Source organism: Poecilia mexicana, unplaced genomic scaffold (assembly GCF_051168715.1).
Source record: "Poecilia mexicana isolate PSO_F unplaced genomic scaffold, ASM5116871v1 scaffold_9, whole genome shotgun sequence".
Classification (NCBI taxonomy): domain Eukaryota; kingdom Metazoa; phylum Chordata; class Actinopteri; order Cyprinodontiformes; family Poeciliidae; genus Poecilia; species Poecilia mexicana.
The window spans coordinates 14,509,222-14,537,103 of NW_028263378.1; the positions used below are offsets into that span (position 1 = coordinate 14,509,222).

The following is a 27,882-nucleotide window of genomic DNA, read 5'->3' on the forward strand; positions in this document are numbered from 1 at the left end:
AAAGGAGTGGTTGTGTAAGGAGAACCTACAAGTATTCAAATGAATTCAGTGGGACTCCTAACCACATGTTGGCATCTCCAGATGACACTTTAAGTAAACTCACACGTGTAACACTAGTCGTTTCTCAACGGGGGCGTTCAGAGGACGGCAGGGGGCGCTGGCGGAAATTTTTAAAGAGGGGGCCGCTGAGATTGCTTTGGGGGGCGTTTGGTCCAAGGTAAACTTTTGGTGTAAAGTTTACCTTGGACCAAAAGTTTACCTTATACGGTATTGAAAACATAAAGTATTACGGTATTGTGTAACATTAAAACATGCATGGCTGCAACCGTATTGATGACAGCTCTTCTTCTCTTCAGTATTTCTGTTGGCTTATTGGCACAGCTTCGTTCTCCTACTAGTAGAAAAAGAGAGAGAGAGAGAGAGAAAGAAAGAAAGAGCTACATATGGCTGGACACTGGGAAAGTGTACTTACGTAGTTATAATTAGTATTTAGCAAGTAACATGGATTTTTCAAAAATTTGATTAACTTGCTCTCTTGCCACGTTTAGTCAGAAAGTAGAAAATAGTCATCCTGTGCAATTAACCTGTTTAAGTTACATTAAATAATAATAACCAGAAACAATGGATATGCCTTGTGATTTATTGATAGTTAGTTTTAATCTTAAGCATAAACTGCACTGTTCAAAAGACAAGTTTTGTTTTAATGTTTTTTTTTTACATCTGTTAGAATAAACATAGAGTCTGTAACAGTATAAAACAGGCTATAGTAAGATGCATGTTAATGTGTGAGGCGCTGCATCCCTCACTCTCTGGCTCCTTTCACTGAGGACCCAACTCACTTCCTGCTCAGAAAGGTTAACACTTACCCAGCTATCTGCGCCTGCGATACTTAGACCCCGAGTCTGCAGAGTGTTCACCTCAGAGGATCTGCTTAGCCGGTTACCAGAGAAACTCGCCTGGAAGGCATGCCGCATTTCTGGTATTTTATTGGTCGGACTAAAACATAGCTAAGCCTCCAAAGCCAACATCCAGAGACCTTCTTTATCCTTGCAGGGTATAGAGGCCGGTGTCTGTCTCCAGCAGTCACTGGGTGAGAGTCGGTGTACAGATACTGGTTGCCATTCCATCACAGAGCAACCATGTTTTTGGACAGTGGAAGATCAAGAGCTAAAGCATGCACGGGGAGAACATGCAACACTCCATGCAGAACGACCACAGAGAATCAGAGACCTTCGTATTATGTTTTCCTCCATCAAACAAACCAATAAACGGGCTATTTATAATGCAGAAAGTTAAGGCCTTGTAGAGAATCCTGCTAAAACTCAGAGGTTGCCTGTACTTCAGAGCCCTCTGCTGGCTAAATTGTGCTACAGCAATCATTCTGATCTCTGAAACCCGTAATAGTATTTCACACCCTGAAACCCAACAAGGGTATGCACATAACCGAGCTCCCAGCTGGTATCGGGTAACCATTACGCGTGTCAACACATCGTCAAAATCTTCTAATTTTTAGCAACATGGACATGCTCTAAATTGAGTCCAGATAGTGTCAGGCCTTCAAATGTGTTCAATGAAATGTCAAGGAAATAGATTTCCCGTGCTTCCCGTAGATTTATTAGCACACAAACAAAATAATCCATATTTCACAACTGAGAGACTGAACTTCTATCTTGGAAACAAAATCAGTCCTGTCTTCATAAACATCCGGATGAAGTTTTAGGTCTGCTAAAAGTCTTTTCTGTCATTGTGGTTTTGCAGCCTCATCTCTGCCACTACAATGAAAATAAAGAGAAGCTTCAAATGATGCTGTAGTATAATGGTATTTACCGTCACAGCACTCTTTACCACTTAGAGAGGTTCCGTCTGTCAATTGTTAACACAGCTGCACACCCATAAAATATGCACAATATACATTTACGGGTATTTGACAGCTTGATTTTATATTTAACCATAAGATGGTAGCTTGTCTCTAAGAAACCAAAAAATAAAAATAAGAAAAGAAACAGTAACAGTAACAGAACATCATTCATCCTGCAAGGATGTCAGGAGTGTGTTGGTCTGCTCAAGGCATCAGCATGCAGCTGTTTGTAGACTAGCAGGAGTCACTTGTAACATTGTCACTCGGACTTCCCTTATTTAAAAAGCCAGTCTAATCTAAGCGTACTTAAACAAGCAGGGAGTGTCAAAATAAAAATAACTACAATCAAGCCTAAAGTGTTCAAGCCCACAGTCATTAGATTACTACCATGTTATTATTTATTCAGACAAAGAAGAATCAATTATGTAAAAGTTTGAGAGAAATTAATTACACCCTAAATTACTCTAGATAAGTGGCGGCAAAGCTCTTGAAGACTGCACTTTAACACGACTTGTCTATGGCACATTAGGGTGCTTTGTTTTTTCCAAATGTTCTCACACCTGAATCAAATGAATGGCTCATTTGGGGGTCTGTGGAGTCGGATGATGTGCTGCTGAGCCAGTTCAGCAGTAAGTTGTTAGAGAAAGAATGCATCTAAAAGTTGCAGAACAGTAACTCTCAAACTGGAGTTCAATACCCCTGGTCAAGTAAAACCTCCTTTTTTATTATTTTTTAGATTTTCTTATGTCTTTACCTCAAACACTGAGGTGTTGTGTAGCAAGTGCTTTCTTTTTCCTCGTTGCCTGTAGGCCACGTTTATGGTGTTGGTCTTCAGACAAATCATCCTGCTCTGCTCCGTGGTGGGTTGAGCCGAGCCAGTATTTAAAAACGTGGGGAAATGAATTGTGAGATGTGACTCTGGATATTAGGAATAGTTTGATGCTCTAGCTTGAAAAGTGGAAGTGAAACTTGAACGCGATAATAGTTTTTCAGTTATGGAAATGAGACCTTGAACGTTCAGATAGCAGACAGATAGCACACAGCAGACAAGGCATGAAGTTTTGATAGTTCTATCTTTTTATTTATGGAGATGAGTGGTTGTAAAATGGGCAGCTGGACAAAATTACTGTATTTTGCTATAGTCTTACGTCATACTTTTGAAATATTTGAAAAGCACATCTAAATAAACACACTAAGATGATAGGCTGCAGTTTGACTAATAAGCTCAAATAAATAGGTAAATATGGTAGTTATTTTAATTATTAAACAAGATATATCTGTAACGTACTCATCAGTTCTCCTTCATTGTTTTACCAATCCACTCCATGTACTGACAGATGTCCAGCATTACAATGGTCTTAGCACATGTATCCACAGGCTGGCTAACAATAATTCCTTGTAGATGTCCATCGTACTCCACAGCTGAGCCTGCATCGCCCTGAAACACAGAAATCACAGGCAGGATGGTTTCACATGCGGAACAGCGTAGAAAAACAAAGCTGAAGTATTATATAGTTATATCAGTAGAATGGTTTTCTTACAAAGCAGGACTCCACTCCAGGTTTGAAGGCGCAGATTGTAGATTCACCGCTGCTGTATTTACTGTCAGGTTTATCATTCTCTCCACACTCAGAGATCTCTGTGGTGGCACATCTCACCTCATTAACCGGTTTACCGCCTGATAAAAACAAAAGCCCTGAAATGTCACTTCCTTTTACCAAAAATAAATTGCTTCATTTTATATATATATATATATATATATGTATATATATATATTTTTTTTTTCCTTACCTTTTGCCTTTGCTCCCATTCCTCCAATCTGCACTCTTGTTTTTGGCTCTAGCTTTGTGCATTCTCCTGAAGGGAGGCTGATGGCAGGAAGTTTGGCTGACATGTCCTCATTCAGCTGGATGAGCATTATATCATGGGCATTTCCTTCTTCATCTTTGAAGGTGTGCTGCTGTTTGGCCAGAATAGTTTGTTCGTGTTTTTTGGAGTTGCCTTTGAACCAGGAGACGGCTTTTGTAAAAATGGACACATCGTTGTTTACGCCAAGCTTCACTTTGACTGTCCTGCAAAGAAACGAAATTGTAGTGAAATTACTGGATGGAATCAGCTCAAACACACGCTGCAAAGTCAGTAATTAAAAAAAAAAACGTAAAGAAAAGTACAAGCAAAAGTGAACTGTGGATGTCTTACTGCTCTGCACAGTGAGAAGCTGTGATGACCCAGCGGGTGTTGAGCAGAGCGCCTCCACAGGACTTCCCGCCCTGAGCGGACTCTATCTGGACGTGGTACTGCCGGTTCTTGCCACAGGATTCACTCCCAAGAATCCTCTTCTCAATAGTGTTTGATGCAGCACCTGAAAAGGAAGAAACAGCAGCCATTCAGCGTGCCGCAAGTACCAAACGCACAAAGCAGAATGTCTACCGAACAACTTTCAGGTAAGGTCCAAGGAGCTAGAGAAGGAAAAAAAAAAAAAACTCACCTGCAACCAGCAAAAGGAATACAAAGTAATGCTCCATCCTGGTTCTTCTTGATGTGGATCACCTCTGGTGTCTGACTGATGCTTTGACTGTGTTTTATAGGCCTTATCAGATTCTGGGGGACTTTTTTTTTTTTTTGTCGTTGGCTAGTCTGGTTAGGCAGCCAATTACAAGTTCCCCTCATGGTGCATCAGTCAAATGAACAGAACAGCACAGAAGATAAACGGAGGAATGGATGAGTTAAATGAAAGGTTGCTACTGGACTGTAGCAACGTTTTAGCAACAAGACACAAATGAGGCTAACCTTGTTGTAAAAGGAGTTCCTATAAAGCTCACAGTAAATGTCATATTGTTGTGGAACATAAATGTGCAACAAGGTTTTATGTCAATTTTATAGGTGTGAAGTTTGTCAAAACGTATTTATTCTTAACATTTATGACTGCATGTCCCCTCTTCCTGTCGTCATCTGTTACCACCAACTTGATTTCCTCTTTTGTCAGAATAAATACAGTGAACTCATGAAGCCATGAAGTCAATCTACTGGACCTGAGATGAACAAAGAAGTATTACATACGTTCAAGAAATTTTAATACAGTCATGTGCAATGAATTCAAATATATTTTCTGATTAGGTTGTTTGTCAGATTAAACATATCTTTTGAAAATAGCCTTAAAGCAAGAGTTAAACTTTTCATATGTATCTAAGAGTTGCTGTATGACATAGTACTTTTTATTTTATTTTTTTTGCAGAGAACTGTATGTGTGAGAGTTTCCAGAGTTCAGTAAACATATTGTTCATACAGCAGCATAAAGTTTGCACTTTATCCCTCTATCTTAAATTTATTGCTGCATTTAAAAAGTTGCATCTGGCCAATGGAGAATCAGGGTTTATGGAAAGTAAAACTACTAGGAGAGTTGTTGCTTACTTATAATGTGAATCAGATGAAGATGAGTCCACTTCAAGTGAAATTACATTTAAAACTTTCACAGATGAATAAAATCGAGCAAAAAAGCCTAGCTGACAATTTATGGCTGTCAGTACACAGTTAAATACAGCTTAAAATATCCCTGCAGACGTTTTGAGAAGTATGCTTCCAGTTTATACTCCCACTTGCTGATCTTGAATATTTTAAACTGAAAACAAAGAAATGAGCTAACAAATTGTCTTCGTACGTTGCTTTGCATTTGAGATAACTGTATTATTTAAATGCTGTGGTACATTTTTTATCTGAAAGCACATAGATAATTATTCAAATGTTTTATGACCAATTAGATTGTGTGCTTTCACATTGTCACTAAAAGTTGAAACTTTGCTGAAGCAAAGTCCTGTGGTTTAAAAGGTCAGTGAGTTCTGATGGCAAAACATGTTGCATTTGCTAGTTATAGTGCATTCATCTCTGACAATCTAAAGAAAAATATTTTTTTTCCCCCCAGACATCATTCAGAAGAACAATGTAGTGTGAATGAAAAGCAAAGTTAAACTAAAATGATGAGGGAAAAAAATATGTGGAAGAAAACTTAAAATTACTAACAGAAGACAGATCAACTAAAATGACAAAACTTCTAATCTAATGATCAAATGTTGGGTAATCAGTGAAGCTATGTTTATTGCTTAAATTAGAAGATGCTTTTCTGAAGCCAAGTTATCAGCAGAAAGACCTCAAAATGTTACAAGAACATATTCGCTGGTCAAAATAGAAACGATGCAACAATTATCGAATGATGAAAGGAACAATATCACTTTTGGTTACAAGAAATCACACAAAATACGATACTAATAAAAACATTTTTTATTCAACTCTATTGTAAATAAAACATGATAATTTAAATGTTTCATTTTAGAAATAAAATGAAGTCATAGCAACAAAACAAATCAAACAAAACAAACAAAATACAAAGAACATATTTTCTTTTAAGGTTAGCACATTTGCATTTTAGAAAAGTTTATTTTTATTTTTTTTTTAACACAAACTATTTGAATACCACAATTAAACCATCTAAACTTTACATTAACGGACAATAGTAAAATATGTAAAAAGCAGAAAGAAAACAGAAACAATCTTGTACTCAAGGATTTTCATTGGCAGTTCTCCATCAAGGCTGATATTCTACTTTAAATAATTCTGGTAAAATCATTACATTACAGGCTCTCTGCTTGTTAGCAGGTACGTCACTTTGTGATTCCACCTAAACTGTTTTGACATTTTCCTTTAAACTGTGGCAATTTCTTCCTTTGGACTGTGAAAATAAACAAAGCTGCTTAATAGATTAACAGATCTCCACAATTTGCTAGGGTTTTGAGTCAGATCTTATAATTCAGCATCATAAAAAAATAAAAGAAAAATGACGAAATTTGAACATTAAGAGGTTTGTACGAGTTCAAAAATGCTGCAAAAAGGTTTGGAAAACAGAAAAAGTGAGAGTTTTATTTACATGTACAACATTTTTGAAGTTTTGACCTGTATTTCAATATGTAATGATATTCCAACATGTGTCATCTCAGCCACTCAGCTGCATAACATCTACACTTATAAAACATTATACAAGTCACAATGTACAGCAGGGAAATCATTCAGATATGCAAAAAAAAAAAAAAAAACATTCTAGGAAGGTCATTCCAACTTCTAGATTATGTAATCTTGGAGCAGACAACTGATGATAAAACATTCTGGAAATCTACACTACATCTATATTACAGACATTGAGTAAATAAAATACATCTTGTCCTGCATAAATCACAAGGCAACCGATTTCCCTTCAATAAATTCAGATCGACTTTTTGTTACCTTTGACGCCTACAACTAGCTTATATTTGCACTTACCCAGTTTCCAGCTCAGTGTAGCTTCACTATGAAATGCACACGCGCATCTCAGAGTTGCAGTTCACTTCTACTGTCTCCGAGGAGCCACGAAGCTTCGTGTAAATGTCTACAATTACATTACAGCAATTTTTTAAAAGTCCCTGCCAGATACTGACACAGAGGATGCGGCAGACTGTGAGCGCAACGAGATATCTCACCGTCTTTACACGTTCGACCTCCACAGAGACAGCAGATTAAGATGTCGACACACAACTGGTCAACAAAAGCAGATGCGGCCTGGAGCAGCGACATTTAGGATCTGCAGGAGAGCACTTCCAGCATCCCCTTATTCCAGTTCAAATACACAAAGATGCAAACAGTAACCCACATGATGCTCTGTGGAAAATACAGCTCAGAAGGAAACGCCTGCTCCCAATGAAGCGCCTGAACATTTCAGTGATGGTGTAGAGTTAATTACTGAATATAACTGTACTGCAATAAAATCATGCTTCAAACAAAACGTTCGAATCATCTATAAACTGTAAGTATGTTTGTGTTTTTTTTCCTTTCTGTTTTTAGGAATGATCAATAATTAAACCAAACTACAAATACAGCATTTTTTATGAGAGAAATATAGCAGGAAACTACAGGAAATGTAACTTCCTTATGCTACAGGGCTGGACGCTTAAAGAATGTTTAAGAGACTTGACTTGAAATAAACTCAAATATTAAAAAAAATATTCTAAGAAACTATACTGGAGAAAGGTGAAGGCTTGTTAAAGATACAATAATGAGAAAAGTAACAGCGCTCTCTGGTGGCTGATGCGTGTCACAGCAAGCACACAGATCTTGAAGCTCATCTCAGTATTTCACACCCTGAAGCCCAACAGCGGAAAGTTGATATCTGAATTCACAGTTGCTATCAAGTGACCTCAAGAGCTGTCAACACATCATGAAATACTTCTCATTTTAATCCACATCGACGTGGCCCAAATGGTGTCAAGCTATGAGATGTCTTCAGTCATGTCTGACATTCACTAAAACAAAGCAAAAAAAAGAGAGAGAAACAGGAAGGAAACGGATGACATGTCCTCAAATGAGGAACAACGATAGTTGGTCATCTGATCATCTAAACGAGATCAAGAAAACGCTGAAACGGGTCTGTGTTTTTGCTGTGTTTGCTGCAGAGCTGTGGTGCACAAACATCTCCTGCTCTCTGAAAGGGGAGATTTGGAGGATTCTTCCTCTATTGTGTCTGCAAAACAGCAGCAGGATTCTGTTAGTGAGACAAAATAAAAGTGATGATGTCATTATGCTGCTGGTGCATCCGAAATAATATAACAAATTTAGTTCAATTAGTGTTAGATTAAAAATATAACACTAATAATATATTTATTCATCACACACACATTTTCTTTTCCGTTTTAGAAGAATAAATTGAATACAGAAATGGAAATGTTATTGTGGAATAGGACTGCATATGGTATTAGGCGATAATATTGGTAATTTTGCCACAACAAAAATCTGTTGCGATATGAAACCTCTAGTATTTTGGGTAATGCCGTTCGTGTGCAGTGTGAGCGTCTGCTGCCCTGAGATGTAAAACACAAGTTCATAAAACTGGGATTATATAGACCAACAGTTGCTGTTCTCTCCACAGCCCTTTGCAATATGAACATTGAACAGACTGATTTTGTGATAAGAGATATATTTGGAACATGTAGTGCCGTCTCGAACACAATCACAGGGAAGACCGCTGCCTTTACATTTCTCCAGCAGTCATTCACAAGGTTAACCCACATCAAATCACTGCTAGTGAAGCTCACTGTCCAAGCATATTAACTGAAAATTAAGTGCAAGACAAAAAAAAACATTAAGTTGTAGGAAAAGGTGTGGAAGCGACAGGGATGAATGTAGGATTAAGACAAGTGTTTGTGGGAAATTTAAGCTGTAACGTTCGCCTGGAGATCCAAGAGCCTCCTAATAAAAACACAGTCGACTTCAGAAGTTTCCCAACTTGACAAAGAGAAAAAGGACTGCACTACTTACTTATATTCCAAAGTTCTCTCTCCAAATTAAACGTTTTTTTTATTTTCATTTGGAAGTCAACGTTCCAGGTTGGATGAAAAGGTGCAGAGTCTGAGTTGCTTCAGGTCTCATGACGTTTTCAGTCAATGATGATCTGAAGATCATCAGACCATCACCAGGCATTGCCCACAGAGTTTTATCTGTCCCTTTGCAAACAAACTTTATGGAGATGCTGCTTTTATTTTCTAGAAGAATTTGCCACCTGACCACACTGACAAGGGTCTCTGTCTGATTTAACGACTGTGGTAACGACTGTGGTTGCCTGATTAGAGAGACCAGAGCATGTCATGCCACACTGATGCAGTTATTGTATTTCTGCAAAAAGGGCGCCAACCAAGGGTGGAGGGCATATACCGTTCCATACATGGACATACTTTTTAGAAGATTGGAGATCGGCTTCCTTGGCCTTATGTAAAATTGTAATTTTTAAGAATACAAATTTTGGGTTTTCATATTTATCAAAAATCAACAGAAGTAAATGCTTGAAATGTGTATCTATCTGTAAAGACTATATAGGAGAGGTTTACTTTTCGATTTACTTATTTGCTACAATTACTGTGTGATCCTGAACTATATAGTTCAATAAGAAACCAAATAAACCTCTGAGTATAGATTTCAGCATGTACCTCAGTTTTGAGCAAGTGCAGCTTGTTTGTCAGCTTCAAACTCTCCTTCATTCTCATCGTCGCCATTGTAGTCGGCCATTTCCTCCTCCGTGTTTTTATCTGTCAAAAATAAGAAAGTAGGAGTAAAAAAAATGTATTAATTCTGCAACTACATATAAACAGAACAAAACAAAAAGAAACATATTTAGCATATTTTTGGCCGGTTTACTTCTCTGTTCTTTCTCCAAATCAACTCCATCGACAACTTGCTCGTCTCCGTCATATTCATCTGGTTCCTCAGGTCTTTGACCGTTAGCCGTCTCCTCTGGCTTTTCTTGACCGTTTAGGATGTCCTGCACTCCCTGATCTGCTTCTGTAAGAACTGCTGTTTAGAATAACGTCACTGACACCGACAGACAGAAAACCGTTTCTATATACTATCTTCAATTCACCTTCAGTTCGGGCATCTTCCTCGTGAACGTCCATCACCTCTATGTCTTTATCGTCCATCAGATGGTTTGTCAAACCTTTTCTGGTCGTCGCCTCGGAAGTTTTCCCTTCTCCCTCTTTCTGCTGCAGTTTGTTCCGATTCTCTGAACCAACCATGGGAACGCTCTGGGACTCGGCTTTAGAGAGATCGTCTATCAGAGGCTGTTCTGACCACTCTGGAAGTGAAATTGTTTTGTTTTTTTTCAATGACAGTCTTAATGATAACCAAGAATTATTTAAAATCTAAATATCAACAATATATGTTCAATGTTAATAAGTATGCTTCAAAAATAATAATGTTGGATTGTTTTTACATTTACCTAAAATAACTCATGAATTACTGCATCCTTTTTTTTTTTTTTGTTACCTTTGTCAGTGTTGATGTTGTTGATGAGCAGCTCAGAAGCTTTACTTCCTTTGCCCTGAGGGATGTTTGGTTTCTGGCTCACAGTTGCTGCTGCTGCTGCTGCTTCAGCCTCTGTGGGAGCGGCCTTTCCTATTGGCTCTTCTTTCTGTTCTCCAGCCTCTGCCTTTTTCTGCTGATGGGGAAAGTGTCAAAAAAAGAACTATTCTTACTTGCATCAAAGCTGAAGCAAAACACTCGAGCAGAAGAACCCACAAAGCGGAAAGTGTTTCACCTCCACCCCTGTTCTTTTTGATATGGTTGCACTAATGTACATAATACGCAACAGCATTTGTAAATATGCATATAACCACCTACCGAGGCCAAAACTGAGTAGAAAAAGAAAATGAGACATTTTTGTGTTACTGTGATTGTGCAAAGACACTGACACTGTTTCAGAGTTTTCGCCAAGTAAACGAAACATTGTTTATCAGCACATGTAAACAGTAATTATTCCTGAATCACAGGAGAATTTCTAACCTTAGTGGCTTATTAATCACCTTTTTACTGACCCTAATTCCAAAGCTAAAGAGTTTTGATCATTTTAGTTATGAGGGAAACATTCCTAAACGTACAGTCAAACAGGTGAGCTGAGTTACCTGTGTGGGAGAACCTGCAGGCGGAACGACTTTCTGAACATTCTTCTGAACTTCAAGTTTAACAGCTGCCACTTTCTCGTCACACAGCTTCTTTTGGGACAGAACTTGAGACTGACAGTGAGCTCTGCAAGAAAAGTGCAATGCAACTGAGTCATGTTAACCATCAACTTTACAGTCAATCACCAAAGAATCGATATCCAGCTTTTTCCATAATTTGTCAAATTGAAAACACAAACTTCAATGTATTTTTTAAAGGATTTTATGTAATTGTCCCCCCCCCAAAAAAAAACTGTGCATAATTTTGAAGTGGAAATTACATGACATGTTTTCAAAATGTGTTATTCTGCATAAGCCAATGCTTTACAATAGCCTCTGCTAGTCCTCTGTCTCATGTTATGTTACCCACAATATCTGCACATTTACTGTTGAAACTGTAGTAAACTAGAAATGATAGTCTACAACGAGAAGATGTTTGTGAAAACATGTTGGACACCTGGACATTACCGACATCATCTGAATTTGTTTTTTACATGTTTCCAGACATGTTCCTCCTCTAACCTAACAAGCTGTATTTGTGGGGGGGAAAAATATTGCTTTGTGCTAAATTATTGCGCTGATGTCAGCTGCTCGACTTCATATCATGGCACACGGTGACACATTCAAGCTGAGCAGATTGTGGCGCAGAGGTGGAAGCGAGGCAGAATCATAACAGTTTAAACTAATAAGGGCATAAATGTGCAACAGATCCTTCAGGGGTTGTGGCTTGATGGTTGTATAGGAGCTTCCGCTTCTTCTGCTTCCGGGTCAAAGATGTACAGTTGCACCACTCTGCATCTGTTTGTAGACATTTTCACGTGTTTAAGGTGCTAATGGAAACACCGAGTTGGGAGGGTTTGACCAGCAGCAGTTTATTTACATAATTGCGACGTAGCCCTAAAACCGCACAGAACAGACAGAACTGAAAGCGTTAAATCTCAATATCTAAGAATATTATGTATGAATGTAATGAACATGTTTTGTACAGCCCACAGAGCCATCCCAGCTTGTTCAAGGATGCATAATAAGTCACCTTTAATGCTCTTCTTGTCTATTCTGTCAGCTTTAGTCTTTTTAGATTAATTTTTTTCACACACACTCTTTTTTTCCACATTGGACTGAACAGTGCTCTGTTTGGACGTCTGCAGCTTCGATGTTCTTATAATTTTGCCTTAAACATCTCCACGGCTTTATGTCTTGGTCTTCATGAAGCTGCTTGTTCACTAATGTTCTTAACAAATCTCTAAAGCTGTCACAGAACAGAGGGATTTATACAGATATTAAATTAAACATAGAATATTTAATAATATTGTAATCTTTGGTGGCAATTGGTTGCAAGTGATTCCATTTAGGGGCATCATCAGACAACAGGGGGCAGAACAAAAGCCATCATTTACTTACTTGCACTGGTAACTTACATAAAATCCAAACAAAATCTATTGAAGTTTGTGGTTGTAATTAATAATGATTTATGTAACTAATTCTGAAAAAGTTCAGAAGTACAACTGAAGTATAGTTGTGTCTTTTAAAAATAAATTCATTATGAATCAAGCTAATACTAAGCATATTGTTTAAAGAACTTCTAACAAAACTCCTTACATGTCAACAGTGAGCTTATTGCCGAGGATGCTTGTGTTGGCCTGGCAACGCTGCAGCTCTTTCTGAAGCTTCCCCAAGTCATTGTTCATCTGATTCAGCTGACCTGCAGAGCAGACAAAACACAGTGTAAGACACGTAAGCTTCACACTGACATGATCAGTCAATTTCTGAGAACCAGAGGTTACATTTTAACGGCTACCTTTTAGTTCCTCTATGGTTTTGGTACTGGAGGAAATATTTTGCTGCAATTTAGCCTGCAGGCAAAACCAAAAGCAGCATTAATTTTAACAGCCGCAAACGAGAGGAATGTCCAAATCTTGCAGAACTATTTATTTTAACTGTTTAACCATTAGATTGCTCCTACAAGTCCCGAGGCTTAGTGGTCATGGTGTTTACCTTCTCTTGGCTGTACGTGTCCAGTTGTTTCCTGCGAAGGCTTTCAATGTGACTGATCTCTTCCACCTGTTTCTGAATCTGGTCCTGAAACTCATTCTTCTTCATCTCTTCGACGCCTCGCTCAGCCGCTCCTCGTCGCACCTGGCCTTCCAGCTCATACAGCTTGGTCTTTGTTCAAACACACAATGACAGATTCTGGATCAGCTCATGTCACCCCGTTGTGCTCATCTCACGTTCTGACAACAAGACGACACATCTGATAGTGACAGTACTTATCTGAGAGAGGAGATAGGGACAACACGTGAGATGTTTGCTTCTTATATTTCCAGAAGCCCACAAAGCAACCGACGGAGAATTTAGACAATGCGACAAAATATTTTATCGGGTCTCATGGCCTCATCTAGTTCTTTCCTGTGAAGGCTTTCTGCCCTGGCACCGTGTAGACAAGAGGATGCTTAACCTTCACCACAAAGGGAAGATATGTAACCCGCACATACAAATGTTAAAATGCACTTTAAAAAAAAAAAAAAAAAGCAAGCAAATTGTGCACTAAGGAGGATTAAAAGAACAAAAACAGACGGCAGCATCCAACACTCATAGAACCGGAGCAATGCCTTCAGTAGTTATTTAAATACGCTGAAAGTTTTCCAGATTTCAGGTATTCAGGAACTTGTTAGAGTTCCTGAATACCTAGGTGAGGTGAGGTGTGTAGAAACGACAAGCTGCTTCTCTACTTTGCTTTGTCTGGATTCTGTGAAAGTAAATCATTCCCTATGTGTCTGAATAAAATGTGTTTAGGTCTTAGAACCTGACTTACATTAAATAATGGCATTTTTAAAATGACATTTTATTGGCATGGATTAGGTGGTTGATGCATTGGTATAATTTATTCTGCCTTCTTAGCAGCAGAATTCCAGACAAGCAACAGTTTTCTGATCAATATTAATGCAATAAATTCAGTGTTAAGGCTATTAACTTGCTGTCTTTTAGAATTCAGATCAAAGTGAAGAAATTAGATTTGATTTTTAGTTTAGAGCCAACATTAGAATCTTATCCCATGTCCAAGATTTATCTTTAAAGCCTCAGTTCTGATTTAGGAGAGCATATCTGTGTCACATAAATCTTTCTTAGCATTTCTTATCATAGAATGTGTGATTTATTTTTCAAACAATTGCACATCACAGCTATTGTAACGTTTTATTTGTCAAGCTTGAGCGTGGGTGCAGTTGTTCCTCTGCAAATTCCTATCACATGCTTTATTAAGCTGCAGGTGCATGTGTTTAGATTCAAACAGTGTACTTTAGCACGCTCAGTTTAGCTTCAAACAAGTGTTGAGTTTTATGAGGGTTTCCTGTTTCATTTTTGAAGTAGGCCACTCTGTAATGTCTCATCTAACTGTAGGAAATAAGATTTAGTATTTCAATGTTTTCATATACCTCATACACATAAAGTACAAGAATCTTTCTTGTTGGAAACAGTTTTTTTTTTTTTTTTGTACCAGTCAGTACAAACTACTTGTCTTTACAATCCGAATCAAAATCACAAAAACTGTGAACAGCACACCAGGGTGTGGCAGATACATGAACCAAGAAGCGACCACTGCAACAAGCATGCATTTTAAACTTATTTCAAAGCATGGAAAGCTTAAATCTGAAAGCTCTTTATGTACGTACTAGTAGAAAGATACCAACCCAGCTTTCATCAGACAAAACAAACACATGTGTAAGTTCACCTACCTGTAGCTCCAGGTTGCGAGAGCTGGACACCCAGTAGTTAAAGCCCAAAACCAAGATACAGGCAATTAGGGCAGCAACCATTAAAGGAGGGGCTCTTCCTCCACGACGACCATTCCCCAGTCCACCCATGGCGGCCTACAAACCAGATAATAAATGTCAACAGAATTCCTCTTTTCTTTTCTTTTTTTTTTTTATATTGCATCCATGCGAAAGCAACACTAATCCCATTGCATTCCAACAAAAGAAAGGATGACCTGAAACATGAAATTCTGCCTCACTATACAGATACCAGAACATGTTTAGCAAGAGATATTAGATACTCAGCTCTGCAGAGAACAGGGGAGATGTTGCAGACAGCACCATGTAATTGAAATAATTAACACATAAGTAGGAGGACTGGATGTTGTAATCCATACATTTTCTTACACCCTTGTATCTCCAGCAGCGATACATTTTGTGCGAGAGGTGGGGTACACCCTGGAAAGGTCGCCAGTCCATCACAGGGCAACACAGAGACAGACAGGACAAACAATCATGCACGCACTCGCTCACACCTAAGGAGAACTTTAGGGAGACCAATTAACCTAACAGTCATATTTTTGGACTTTGGGAAGACCTTCTTGCTGCAAGGCAACAGTGCTACGCTGATTTTCAATTGGATTTATGTCTGGACCTTTAGACACAAGGTGATGTGGAGACTTCATCTTCTGCCAGAGATTTACAAGATTTGTCTTTGGGTTACTTCTTAAAATAATGCTATCAAATGCGGCTGTCAGTTTTAGGAGGCTGACCATTTCTTCACAAGTGTAATTTGTGCAGTACTTTTTATTTTCAGTTCCAGATTGTGAGATGTTTAAATCTTGGGATATTGTGTTATAATTTAGCTCTGATTTAAGCTTCTCCACAACTCTATCCCTGGCTTATCTGCTGTGTTCCTTGGTCTTCATCATGCTGATTGTTTACAAAAGTTTTATTGCAAACAAATGCTTTAGCAATCCTCTAAAGAATTCGCAGAGTTCGGTGGCCAAGTCCAGTCCTCGAGAGCCACCATCCTGCAAGTTTTAGAAGTATTCTTACTCCAACAGACCGGGATCAGCTCTACAAAGGCCTGATAACGAGCCATTCATTTGATTCAGGTGTGTTGAAGCAGGGATGCATCTGAAAGTTGCAGGATGGTGGCTCTCGAGGACTGGACTTGGCCACCCCTGCTTTAGAGGATTTATACTTTGTGTCAATTAGACACAGGTGGACTCTACTTACCAATAACTTTACCTCTGAAGGCAGGTGTGAATAAGCACACCCAACCTTCAAGATTTTTATTTACAATATCCCACCTTTTTATTCCACGTAACAATAATGTGCTACTTTATGATGATCTATTGCATTAAATCCCATTAAAATATATAAAGCCTAGATTTGAAATATGTTGTAGAGGTATGCAAATTTTTGAAAGGGTATATAAAATCGAAACTATCCTTTCTAATGCTTTCTTAATGGAAATGATAAGGCAAATAAACAAATGAAGAAGTTCAGTAAAAGATATTACACCATGCTGATTTCACTTAAAACTTCAACTGTTGGGTATTTCCACATAACCCGGTATGTTCCTCAAAAAATAAGGGAAAAATGCAACTTGTACAAACAGAATATATCCTTGCAACACTGTACCCTTATGAAATAACGCCAGTTTAAAACGTGCTTATGGGTTTATTAAAAAGGGAGACATTTCTCCAACGGTATTAACGGTTAGCATCGTACAGCATTAAAAAAGGCTTCCGTTTTATCGTCGATGGGAATCAACGTCGGGAACTATAAAAATACAGGATGTGTTAATGTTAAATAGATGAGTCAATTAAATCTAAATAATACAGACTATTATAAGAAAGCATAGCTAAACGTGAGCTGTCAATTTACTTACTACAGCAACCAGTATATCAGAAGCTTAAGCTAACACTGTTAGCAACAAAGATTGTTCCATGTTGGCGTTAAGATAGCTCGAGAACTATTTACTTACCAGATATGAACGTCAGAAAAAAATACTTTAAAATATCTGGTTTTAAGAAAGTGATAATCTGTGATATATTTAAAAAGAAGATTGCTTTTTCAGAAAATGTGCAACGCTACAATATTACTGGCATACAAACAGCCGAGCCTGTAAAGAGCAACGTCTGTGTGTGGTACGGAGGAACAGTCAGTAGTGATGCCTCTATGGGCCGTGCGACATTTGCCATATCGACGTAGCAAAAACAAAACAGTGATATAGTTCAATCTGTATAATCAAATTTGCATAGATAAAAAGCTAATTGACATTCTGTTATGGAAATAAGGAGATTTTAGTGTGCTGTATGTTTGATTTTTTTTTTTTTATTAGTTTCATGAAAGGTCCGATTTGCAATCAAGACATAATGGAATACCGTATTTTACAGAGAGGACGAAAATGCAGCACGTGCAACCCGTTACTGTTTTTATAAACTGTAAAATATATTGTTTTTCTTTTATTCTTTCTTTCCTTTATTATTTTGTTTAAATACATTAAATTAGAAATATCTATTTTATATAATTAATATCCTTAATACGTTAAAAAGGAAATTAAACTATCTGATTTTAAAACGTTTAATGATTTTAATTTTATAAAAATATGTAGTTACTTAGCCATATTCAGTTTTTAAATTCTCTTGAAGAATCTATACATACATACCTTTCTATTCACCCCATAGGTGATTACAATAGTTAAATAAAAGTACCACCTTACGTCCTTACCTCAGATGTTGCATCTAATTGCACTTTCCCCCCTTTCATTTATTGCCGGGGTAATTTATTATACATTAAATATAACACACAAAATAAGATAAAAACAAATAAATAAAATACTTTATAAAAAAAATAAAAAAAGAAAATCTACAACATGAAACAGGTTAAGGTGTCATGCACATTATGAATACTTCTTCACCTGTGATACTGATTCAATATATGAATCAGTATCACAGGTCATAAAGAAGTATTCATTATGTACAGAGGTTTATTAAAAATACATGTAAAACTAGTTCAAAACAATTTACAAAAATATAAATTTTAAAAAGGGCTGGTTAAAATAAAATGCCAAATACTCTGGATAAATATACCCCGGTCTGTTACCAAGTTCTCTTAACAAGAAACCAGCTGTTTAAACAGTTTGTTTTATCTATAAACTGTAATAATCTATTAGATACACACAATACTTTTTATTCCACAGAATCAATCCTTCAAAATGTCTTTAAAAAACATAGAAATAACTTAAATGATTTCTAGTGTTTATTGGCTTTTTGATTCCCTGAGAGAGCCTGATTTGATTACACATCGTCAAACAAGCTTTTCAGAGAAGGTGAGAAAGACAGATACTGTCCAGCCGCAGATCTGTGGAGTTAACATAAAAACACAAGATTAGTGACACCCAAAAATTTGGAAATTAAGTTCTTTATGGAAAACAATATTAAAAATTACATTCTTAATGTAACATTTTTAGTTTAATTAAAGGAATACCTTCTATTTGGGAAACTGTTGTCACCGGAGTTATCCTGCAGTAAACCTGTGTGCTGTTCTTCTATGTATCCATTGCTTCTGCTGACTGCAATCACAGAGAAGGACATGCTTATAAACAGAACCATGCTGAGGGATGTTAGTGATCTCAATGTCCTTTAAAGTCAGAGGACTAAAGTATACAGGCAGTGATATAATAAAAAATCTGTACTAAATAAGCAAAATTCAAATGTACTTTGGAGTTTTAAACACATTTTATTATTTTGATGGACTGACGTAATATTATAATCTTAAATGTCATGTTTTTATTATCTGTAAATGCCAAATAACAGTCTGTGTGTTTCACTCAGTGAACTGACTTACTGACATAAATGCATTTTTTAACGTGATCATTTATTGACAGTGAATGCCTGTATTACCTGTTACACTAGTTACTGAGATCACAAGAAGTACAAACGTATTCTTCATATTTGCTGTTGAGTGTTTTTTTGTCCTTAGTACCTACCGCTTGTCCTCATCTCTGTTTCAGGAGAGTTCTCGTCCAGCTCACTATAATTGGCTCTGCTTCGCTCCGAGGTCGCCAGGACTCTGTATCGTTCCCTCCAAGCCTAAAGTAAAAGCCAAAACAGCCATATAAATACCTGAGAACACTTTATACAAACAAACAGAATCCATGAACTAACATAGTAGAAACAAAATTACAAAGAGGATGTATTGGACAATAAAAAAAAATAAAATAATTTATTACCCATCTTCGATTTTGCCCATCCTCTGCTCTTTGCCTTATTCTTCTTTCTAGAAATGAGCAATATTAATCACAGTTAAACTCGTGAACAAGATTTTCCTCCTTTTGAAAGGACCAAAAATGCATGCAACGAGTGTAACAAGATGGCAGTTCCTAATTCAGTCTCAAATGTTTAGATTTCTGTAGAAGTTTTAAAACCTTATGAACATTTCAAAGAAAATGTCAATTTAAAACTTGATTTGGATTTAATTTGTAAGTCATAAAAACACCACAATGAAGTTGGCTTCTGATTCAGCATTTAGTTAAAGGACTATTTCACAACCTTTTGGCCTTCTGGACATCTAGGCGGTAGCTATTTCAATATCTACTTTATTTATACTAGACAAATCAGGCCTGAAATATAATATGCTAAATATACATTATTTCAATTAACATTATTGAACTTTGATACTTTTATTTGACTTTTACAAATTCAAATAGCCATTGCCATTTAAACATAATTTATGCATAGGAGGATTGTTATTTTTTATTTAAGAATAACTTGAATAACTTTTGATTTTATCCTTTGGAACAGTGTGTGTATCTTTAAGCTTTATAAGCTGAAAGAGATGACAACCCACAAGCCATGGGTTTTGAGCCATAAAGAATAAGCAAATAGGGAATTAGGAGTATGTAAATGCTATATTAAGTTCAAAAATCTCCTCAAATTCTAAAAATAATAAATATAGTCAATCAACGTATTTGTGCTAATTTTGAGAGCACAAAAATAGTTTTTCTAATAAAAACCAGGGCTACACAATATTAGTAAAACATGCAATAATGCTGGTGAATGTGGCAATGACGATATGACTTGAAATAAATAAGCAAATAATTGAAATTAATTATTAATTTCTTTCTGCATAGACACTTGATAGAGAGCAGACTTTACAGCTTACAGAAAAAAAATTAAAATCATTATTTCTACCTTGTCAATGTTTTTCTGAAAATATGCTTTTCCGTCAGATTAGTTGTAGTTGTGTAGTGACCTGATCCCTTACCGCCACTTCCCTTTTTAAAACATTTTATGTTGTCTTTAAAAAGAAGTGTCATCAAATACATCGATGGTATACCGACCCTTAATTATGGTATTTAAATAAATTGCAAATATTTGTTGTAATCCAGGCAGTTCTTCATGATATGCAAATTGCATTCAGTGATATTTTGATAATTATAAAATGTGCATTATAGGACATGACAGCATTAAGACACATTAAAATATGAATACCAAAACCTCAAGATTATTTTAAACTAAACCTAATTTGATTTTTTTTTAAATGCTGCAGCAAGTGACAGAGCCAATAAGAAAAAAAAATACCTCTTCTTATTAGCTCTTTGCCTTCATCTACCAGTTCAGAGGTAAATTCATTGTCAGTGATGAACTGATAGAAACCTAGGAGGTTCAAGAAGCGAGAGCCCAACCTATACAAACAAAGAAACACAATTACATGCTATTACCAAGCATTCTCTATTCTATTTGTACTACAAGTAAGCAAATTATAACCAAGTAAGTGTCATTAGAGGAAAAACTGATAAGTTGAACACATGAAAGAGAACATTTAGATCAGACAGTGAATCAAATCAGAGAAAAACTAAGAAAATTGTCAGTGATATGAAACATTCTTAGTGGCATAAAGGTGATTCTGGATTTATAATGTGACGCCTGATATTGTTTATTTGAGGTCCAAAACCGAGAGGAAATGTAAACGTTTTACCCCTCAAATTAGCCTTCCAACGCAATTCCACTCAATTCTCATCTCTCTTCAAGTATGCTCTCTGGGATTTCTCCCATTGACCTTTATTTTTCCGGTTGAATTTCAACCAAGTCAATCAGCAAACAGAAGGAGAAGTTGCAACCGATTCTGCACTGTTTTAGTATTTTAGTCTTCCACCATCAGGCCCTCTTACCATCACCAGCAGGCAAGTTGGGTGAAATGTCTCGCCCAAAGATCCAATGATGGAGATGGAGTCGAACTGGCAACCCATCGATTACAGAACAAACTCCTACCTCCGTTCCCGCCATCACCCCACAACCGGTTTCACTTTCAAAACCCGTTGATTAATAGCCTTATGTTAGCTGCATTTCAGTGTGAAAAAAGCAGCAGCTTATAGTACGGAAATTCCGGTCCTCTGCAATACTTAAACATCTACAACACATCAACATTACACAATAATATTCCACATCCGGTTTGAGTAGCCATATAGTATGGGATACATAAACATAAATGTTATATACAGGAATTCTGAATGGTTACTTTACTTGTAAATAGTTGCAATGCAAAGCAGCACCACCAACATGGGATAATAGATGTAGAATCCATCAGATATCACAGGCAGCAGCCGCATAGAGCCCATAATCTGACAGAGAGGCAAGAAGACAAAACAATTTACATTTAACACAAAGATTACTTTTTTTTTCTACGCTGTGGTCCTAAAGTTGATCAACTTGTGAAGTATTTGGTAGTTTGAATGAGGCTGTACAGTATATGAACTCACAGAGGTGTAAGACGTCTGCATTCTGTCCTGGTGTGAGATGGCAGAGTCCAAATGAATCAGGCCCAGAAAGTTGAGACACAGTGGAGGAGTCAGACGACAAAACAGCCTAAGTAAAGAAAAACTGAGAAGTCACCTGATCTGTTATTCTCCTAGAATGACCCATTCCAAATGTGCTTGATCTTAAGATTTGAATTTTTCTGATCATTTATGCAAATTTCAATAACACAACATGAAAATGCATCATATGAAAACTTTCTATAAGAAATTATCCAAAAAAGTAAATAAATCAAGCATTCCAACTGATGGACATACATGCCGCTGAACAGCAGGCTGTAAGCGTCAGTTTGGTGATGTGGCACCAGATGATAGTAGTTAAAGACCCGTATCCTGAAGACCGTGGAATACACGCACACACACATGAAGAGGATACTGACAAAGCACACTATCTGGTGGAGAAAATGATAAAGGCCATTGAAAAAGATAGTGGGATTATTAGAATTATATATAAAAAAAATACTCACTTCACAATGACAATTTCTGGATTAGGAAACAAAAAAAAGAAGTCTACCTCAATTAAAATGTAGTTGTAATGTTGTTCAGCTTTCTGGACAAAGACAGCAAACAGAGAGAGGATAGGCTGTGCACTGAAGAAGGTACACTCAGACCAGACGACTGCCACAGAGAGGAGAGAAAGGAGCACCGCCAGCAGCCTGCAGAAAGTCTTCCTGAAAGCACACTCCCAGTACCACTCTGAGAATGACAAACAGAAGTACAGGTTTTGAACAGAAACACCTAGAGATATTTGGACTCTAAGTTCCAAATATCGACAACTGTGGATTCAAAATTATTATCAGACAAACTTTACAGCATGGGTGGCTCTGGTTTGTGACAAAAGCTGAACTTAGATTTAATGTATCTGGCGTTTTGTTCCTGGTTTTGCCGTGTCGCATTGTATTTCTTCCAAAGTATCTGTGCGTGGAACATAGGCTATTTAGTCAATGAGGTTGTTTAGCTGTGGCGTTATCGCATGTGCAAAACGAGCAATTGAGAAAGCTGCAGTGGAGGAGAACCTTAAAATGCACTGAGGCAAAAGAAGTTTCTCTAAAAAAGAATTGCCAATACATTCAGCAGCAATACGCATTACCTCTGCTGAAATATTTAAACGTTAGGGGATCCACTTCAAATGCAAATTGAAGATTTTGGCCCTGAAAGAACTCACCTACAGTGGGAGTGTAGATAAACCTGCGGACCCAGCTGAGATGGTTTGGAGAGAAGGTTCTGTTGACAACTCGCACTGGACTGCCCTGGCTTTTAGCAATATCTTCCAGATGAAACGCCTTATCCAACAAGAGGGACCACTGAACGTGAGTCTGGTTGTGCCTCTGCACGGCAGAAATGACCTAAGTTGAACACAAACAAGTACAACTTTATTTAACCATCCTTCACACACTCAACTTGTTGAGAAATCAACACTACAAATAAGGAGAAGGTAGATACTTTTTCATGAAGTTTGATTAGGCCACTTTTGGTAGGAAAAGAAGCACCTTCACAATGAGAGCTTTGCGGGTTTCTTCCCATCTCTTCCTGGTACCTAATGGGACACTGTAGTTCACATGCAGGTTATTTCAGAGTGGTAGCATCAAGCAATATTAAAATGCATACATGCATAGTGAAAGAAAAACTGGCACTGTTTAGTAAACAATGGCCTTTATGCAATTCTCACCTTTGTCAAAATAGTGTCTACACATGTCCTGAGGCTGTGGTTGAACCTTACAGACTCATTGAGGACTGCAACTTCCTGATAACAGAAATAAAGTTTTTTAATAATTACAAAAAAAACAACAAAAAAAACACATCGAACTAACAAGGTAAAAAAAAAAATTGCGTTCTGATTTAAATGAAACATATCATAAAAAAACTCTCACCTCCATAACATCTGCCAAGTCCTCCTCTGCTGAAGCTTTCTCCGTTGCCAGTTTCGCTACCTTAAAGTACGTCTTGGCCAGTAAGAAACTATTTGAAGACGAGAACCAATAGGATCGTGGGATCTCCACCAAGCCGTAGCCAAGCAACAGCACCAAAAGGAACAGGCCCCAGGTGTTAGCAGCCGTAATACTGATGGTCTGGAGTTCCGAACTGGATATTTTTTTTTTTTACAATATAAAACAAAAGCTCAGAGAATGCATATGCATATGCAACATATGATATATTTTCAAAATATTTTCTTTTTCCTTGATGAATTTAAACAATATTTACGTACCGTGTGAGCCTCAGCTTTAGATGAACAGAGACATAGATCAGCAGGCAGATGAAGATGAGGAGGTAGGTGCCATAATAAATTGCATTTTCTATAAGAGCTGTTTTAACCTTCCCAACAATGGAGAAAGCTCCAGAACGTGCATAGGACTGCATGAAGGGCAACAGCAGCCTGAGCAGTCATGCACAGAGGAAACACATGTATTAAATATTTATAAATAAATCCATATATATTTATTTTTCTCTGGAATTCATTAAAAGTGTAAGTCTCAGTCTATTTTAAGGTCCTGGATGATTAAAGGAACTCACCACGTAAGAAACTGAGAAGTCCAATAGACAACCCTCCAAAACACTGGCAGGACATGATGCGGGATGTAACTCCAGGGCTTCACACACACATTTGCTACACTGAAAGTAAGCAAACACACACAAAGTCAGATAAAACAAAGATAAAATTGCTCGCAACAGCTTCGTAAACTTGGATTTGGAATAAAACATATATTGCAGTATGGCATTCAGCTCTACAGTGTTCACACCAATTGGGGGAGAAAATTCACTTGGAATCAGACGACTTACAGCATGACAGACCCTGACTGTTTGCCGTTCTTACATGTCCTAATAATACACGATAGTTACTAAATAAAAATTGGAACAATCTAAAATTTGTATCAGCTGGTCAAAGGTTTACAAAAATATAGTATTAGAAAAAAGCCTCAAGTTTCTGATCAGTGCATCTCAAATAAAAAGCTTGTTAGAATTTCCATTTTGACAACTTCAGGTAATTAGGGATTTAATACACATTTTTGGTTAACATTCCCAAAATCAGAAGTAGTTAAGAGTATTGTACCAATTGTAAATTGTAGATAGTTTCAAAAGCTTAAAGTGGACAAAAGCGCTTTACTGAGGCTGATAAAGGCTGGTATGGTTCCCCTACATTTTTTTTTTTTTTTTTTTTTTTACTAAATGTTGTGTTTAACTAAAAAGTAACAAGTTATTATGTTGGAGGAACCACCAATTGAAGGATCATTCTGACTCCGACCTGAAAAGAAATGAGATGATCAATGTGAGAAATACTACAATAGCAGAGTTTACCTTGAAGGCTGTAAAGGAGCTGAATCAGAAAGTTCACCTTTGGTTTGAGAGGGAGTGTGGTTTGAATTGTCATGAATGCACTGGTTGTAGATGGTCTAAGAAAAGAGCAACGGAAATATAATGACGCAAACACATTTGATGTACCCAAACAATGAAACGTGCTTGTTAATAAATTTTAAAAGTTTCAGGCAAACATGAACACCTACCATGCTGACATCAAGTGGGAGGATGAAAACGATGAGGAAGCAGAGGTACCAGGACAGAAGCGTCCCTAGGAGGACGAGACGATGCTGTTTCCTCAAGTCTCCATAACGATGGAGAAGGTAGAAGGCCATGAAGAAAACCACAACCACCACAGCACACAATCCAGCAGCAGACATGCCGATAAGTAATCAAATCATATGTGCAAACGTCATGATGACAGTCAGTCTGCTGGGAACGAAGAGACAGAGAGAAGGAAATAAGACAGGAACTCATTATTACAGGATATCAGCTCTTATCTCCAAGAGAGGAAGACTAACCAGCCTGATGTCATAACTCAGGACATAAGGGCTGGGATGAGTAAAGGAGAAGAGGGAAGCCAAAAATGAGAAAGGTCAAAAATGCAGGGTACCAACATAGATACCAACATAAAGTTCTAATGCTGAAACTAACAGCAAACATAAAAACCTGGGGAAAAGGATACCAGAAATAATGGTACTTTAACATGCTTTGTACCTTGGAAACTGATTTGGATACGGAAAAAAACATGCTACAACCCTTAAGTTTTACCGTTAATTTTATTAACGTTAATGTTGTTGTCGCTGCTATTGTTTTTTAAAGTGTTTACAAAGCTAACTAGATTGTTTTATTTAATCACTGTGCTAACATTGGACTTCATGAACAATAAAGTCTCAAGAGGTCTAAAAATGCCTTTAGAAAGCTAAATCTTACCTTTGAAGACCTTGTCTGGGTAAAGTTAGCTGACAGTTATGTTCCGTTTTTTCCCTTCCAACTCCAACTGTTAGACGAAATCTTCGAAACCACATTGCGTAACGGACATATTTTGACCCTTGCTGTATCAACACAGCAAGGGATGCAAGGAATTGTGGGTATTGTAGGATTCGTTCGCTGACTGTGATCATGTTCCCAGATATTTCTCTATTATGACGATTTATTTTCAACATATGACTTGAATCTTTTCAATACAAAATTGTCTCCAGTTTTTAAGGATCAAAGCTACCAAGTAAACATACAGCTCATTCAAATACAGCAGCAGATCACATGGGAAAACAGAATTATAACATAACAGATCGTCTACTATATTCATATCTTATCCATATGTCTTCTTTTTTGTTTTGGTACATAGTGGAGAGTGTACCTCTCAGTCTAAATGATTTCCAGGCAGTAAACTTCAAACATACATAAAAAGAAACTGAAATAAAAACATTGTGAGTCTGTTTCATGACTGGAGCAAAAGCCACAGGCATGGATCGTCTGCGTAGAGTGGGCCCAGTATGTTAAAACAAACTGCATGGTGTTCCAGCAAAAGATCCATGTGGCACAGCACATCCAGGAGCAGAAGTTCTGCAAGATTTACAGAGTGAGTCCAGTTTTCCGCTGTTCTGGAAATACCCAATGTTTCCAGCCAAACTGATCCAAAAATGTCCAGAGATTCTGTCCAGTCCTCCAGAATATATCCCAGTAGTTCCATCTGGTCCACAAAACTGTTTTCAATTTCACATGTAGGCTCAAATAAACCAGTTTACTCAAAGGAGGAATGTTCCACACTCGGTTTGCTTCGTTTACCCATGTGGGGCAAATCACTTTTCCGTGCTTCTCTGATAGTTTTTGTCTGCTGTTTCTGCATTACCAGGCTGATTGGTAATGATCTGAGCTGTCACAGGACAGATAAAATCCACTGACAGGTGCTTAGGGAGGCCATCTGTTAACCTGCAGTCCCAGCCTATCAAACCTCCTTACACAGATTAGAGGTAGTAGGTGTTTGACCATTCAAGCCCACAACGTTCAACCTTATGTCCTGAAGGATTCTTATTGAGAACCTCACATGACTGAGACGTGATGCTTTCCTATTCTATTCTCAATCCATGACTGATAAAGAATCAATAGACTGGTTGTCATCTAAACAGCGGGGAAGTAAAGTAAAAAAGGAAACCTATTAGTTGTGGATTTATTTTGAAACTAAGAAAAAAAAATTGGTTTAAAAACAGACATTTTGTTACACAAATATGTATTTGTTTATTTAAAGGCTGGAAACAACCTTTTTTTTTTGTTTGTGTCTGTACGCCATCATCTGTGATCCCAGTTATCCTCACCATGAACTGCTCTCTTTTTGTAATCTTCGAGGCCAGTATGAGCAGATTCTGAAATTTTCATCCCTTGAGCCATTACACGCTTGAGTTCCTACCAGTTCAGGGCAATCTCATTTGCACAATGTGTTAGAAGAGGAAAAAGTCACAGCTTCCTGCTTACTGCATAATATGCTTGTGTCTATTTCATCATGTTTTATGTTTTCATTCACAATGTAATTATACCAGTAAGTATTCAAATATTCAAGCTTTTTAACATTTCCCTAGTCAATTCTTTTCTTATAATCTATTTACCATTATGTCAATGTGATTATTTATTTTAACTCTTAGCTAAAAT

The 27,882-nt window shown here is 37.3% G+C and overlaps 3 protein-coding genes across 9 annotated transcripts; all 3 read right to left on the reverse strand.

The window, feature by feature from the left end:
• Window positions 1-2,912: 2,912 nt before the first annotated feature.
• On the reverse strand, window positions 2,913-4,437 carry LOC106922110 (serine protease 1-like). The gene is made up of 5 exons (XM_014994261.2): window positions 4,347-4,437; window positions 4,058-4,220; window positions 3,650-3,930; window positions 3,400-3,536; window positions 2,913-3,296 (listed from the first exon to the last, which is right to left on the reverse strand). Exons 1-5 carry the CDS (start codon window positions 4,381-4,383, stop codon window positions 3,150-3,152), a joined length of 765 nt encoding a protein of 254 aa, XP_014849747.2. The 5' UTR covers window positions 4,384-4,437; the 3' UTR covers window positions 2,913-3,149.
• A 1,681-nt stretch (window positions 4,438-6,118) lies between these two features.
• Window positions 6,119-17,890, reverse strand: LOC106922116 (uncharacterized). Of its 6 annotated transcripts, none has more exons than XM_088008826.1 (11): window positions 17,110-17,890; window positions 15,096-15,230; window positions 13,360-13,527; window positions 13,163-13,217; window positions 12,964-13,066; window positions 11,329-11,452; window positions 10,694-10,862; window positions 10,290-10,502; window positions 10,067-10,210; window positions 9,859-9,957; window positions 6,119-8,420 (listed from the first exon to the last, which is right to left on the reverse strand). In XM_088008826.1, the coding sequence occupies exons 2-10, from the start codon at window positions 15,222-15,224 to the stop codon at window positions 9,860-9,862; spliced, it is 1,203 nt and encodes a 400-aa protein (XP_087864952.1). In that variant the 5' UTR covers window positions 15,225-15,230; window positions 17,110-17,890; the 3' UTR covers window positions 6,119-8,420; window position 9,859. The 6 variants fall into 6 exon arrangements, with proteins under 6 accessions (XP_087864952.1, XP_087864951.1, XP_014849762.2 ...); XM_088008825.1 differs by having other exon boundaries at window positions 10,067-10,219; XM_014994276.2 differs by having other exon boundaries at window positions 10,694-10,865.
• A 120-nt stretch (window positions 17,891-18,010) lies between these two features.
• On the reverse strand, window positions 18,011-26,287 carry LOC106922115 (G protein-coupled receptor-associated protein LMBRD2B-like). 2 transcript variants are annotated; one of them, XM_014994274.2, is made up of 18 exons: window positions 26,170-26,287; window positions 25,443-25,668; window positions 25,237-25,331; window positions 24,454-24,552; window positions 24,149-24,316; window positions 23,814-24,024; window positions 23,612-23,686; window positions 23,386-23,490; window positions 23,108-23,288; window positions 22,457-22,638; window positions 22,201-22,334; window positions 21,889-21,994; window positions 21,653-21,750; window positions 20,711-20,814; window positions 19,360-19,406; window positions 19,117-19,219; window positions 18,615-18,699; window positions 18,011-18,488 (listed from the first exon to the last, which is right to left on the reverse strand). In XM_014994274.2, exons 2-18 carry the CDS (start codon window positions 25,614-25,616, stop codon window positions 18,425-18,427), a joined length of 2,031 nt encoding a protein of 676 aa, XP_014849760.2. In that variant the 5' UTR covers window positions 25,617-25,668; window positions 26,170-26,287; the 3' UTR covers window positions 18,011-18,424. The 2 variants fall into 2 exon arrangements, with proteins under 2 accessions (XP_014849760.2, XP_014849759.2); XM_014994273.2 differs by having other exon boundaries at window positions 25,443-25,665; window positions 26,170-26,283.
• Window positions 26,288-27,882: the final 1,595 nt, after the last annotated feature.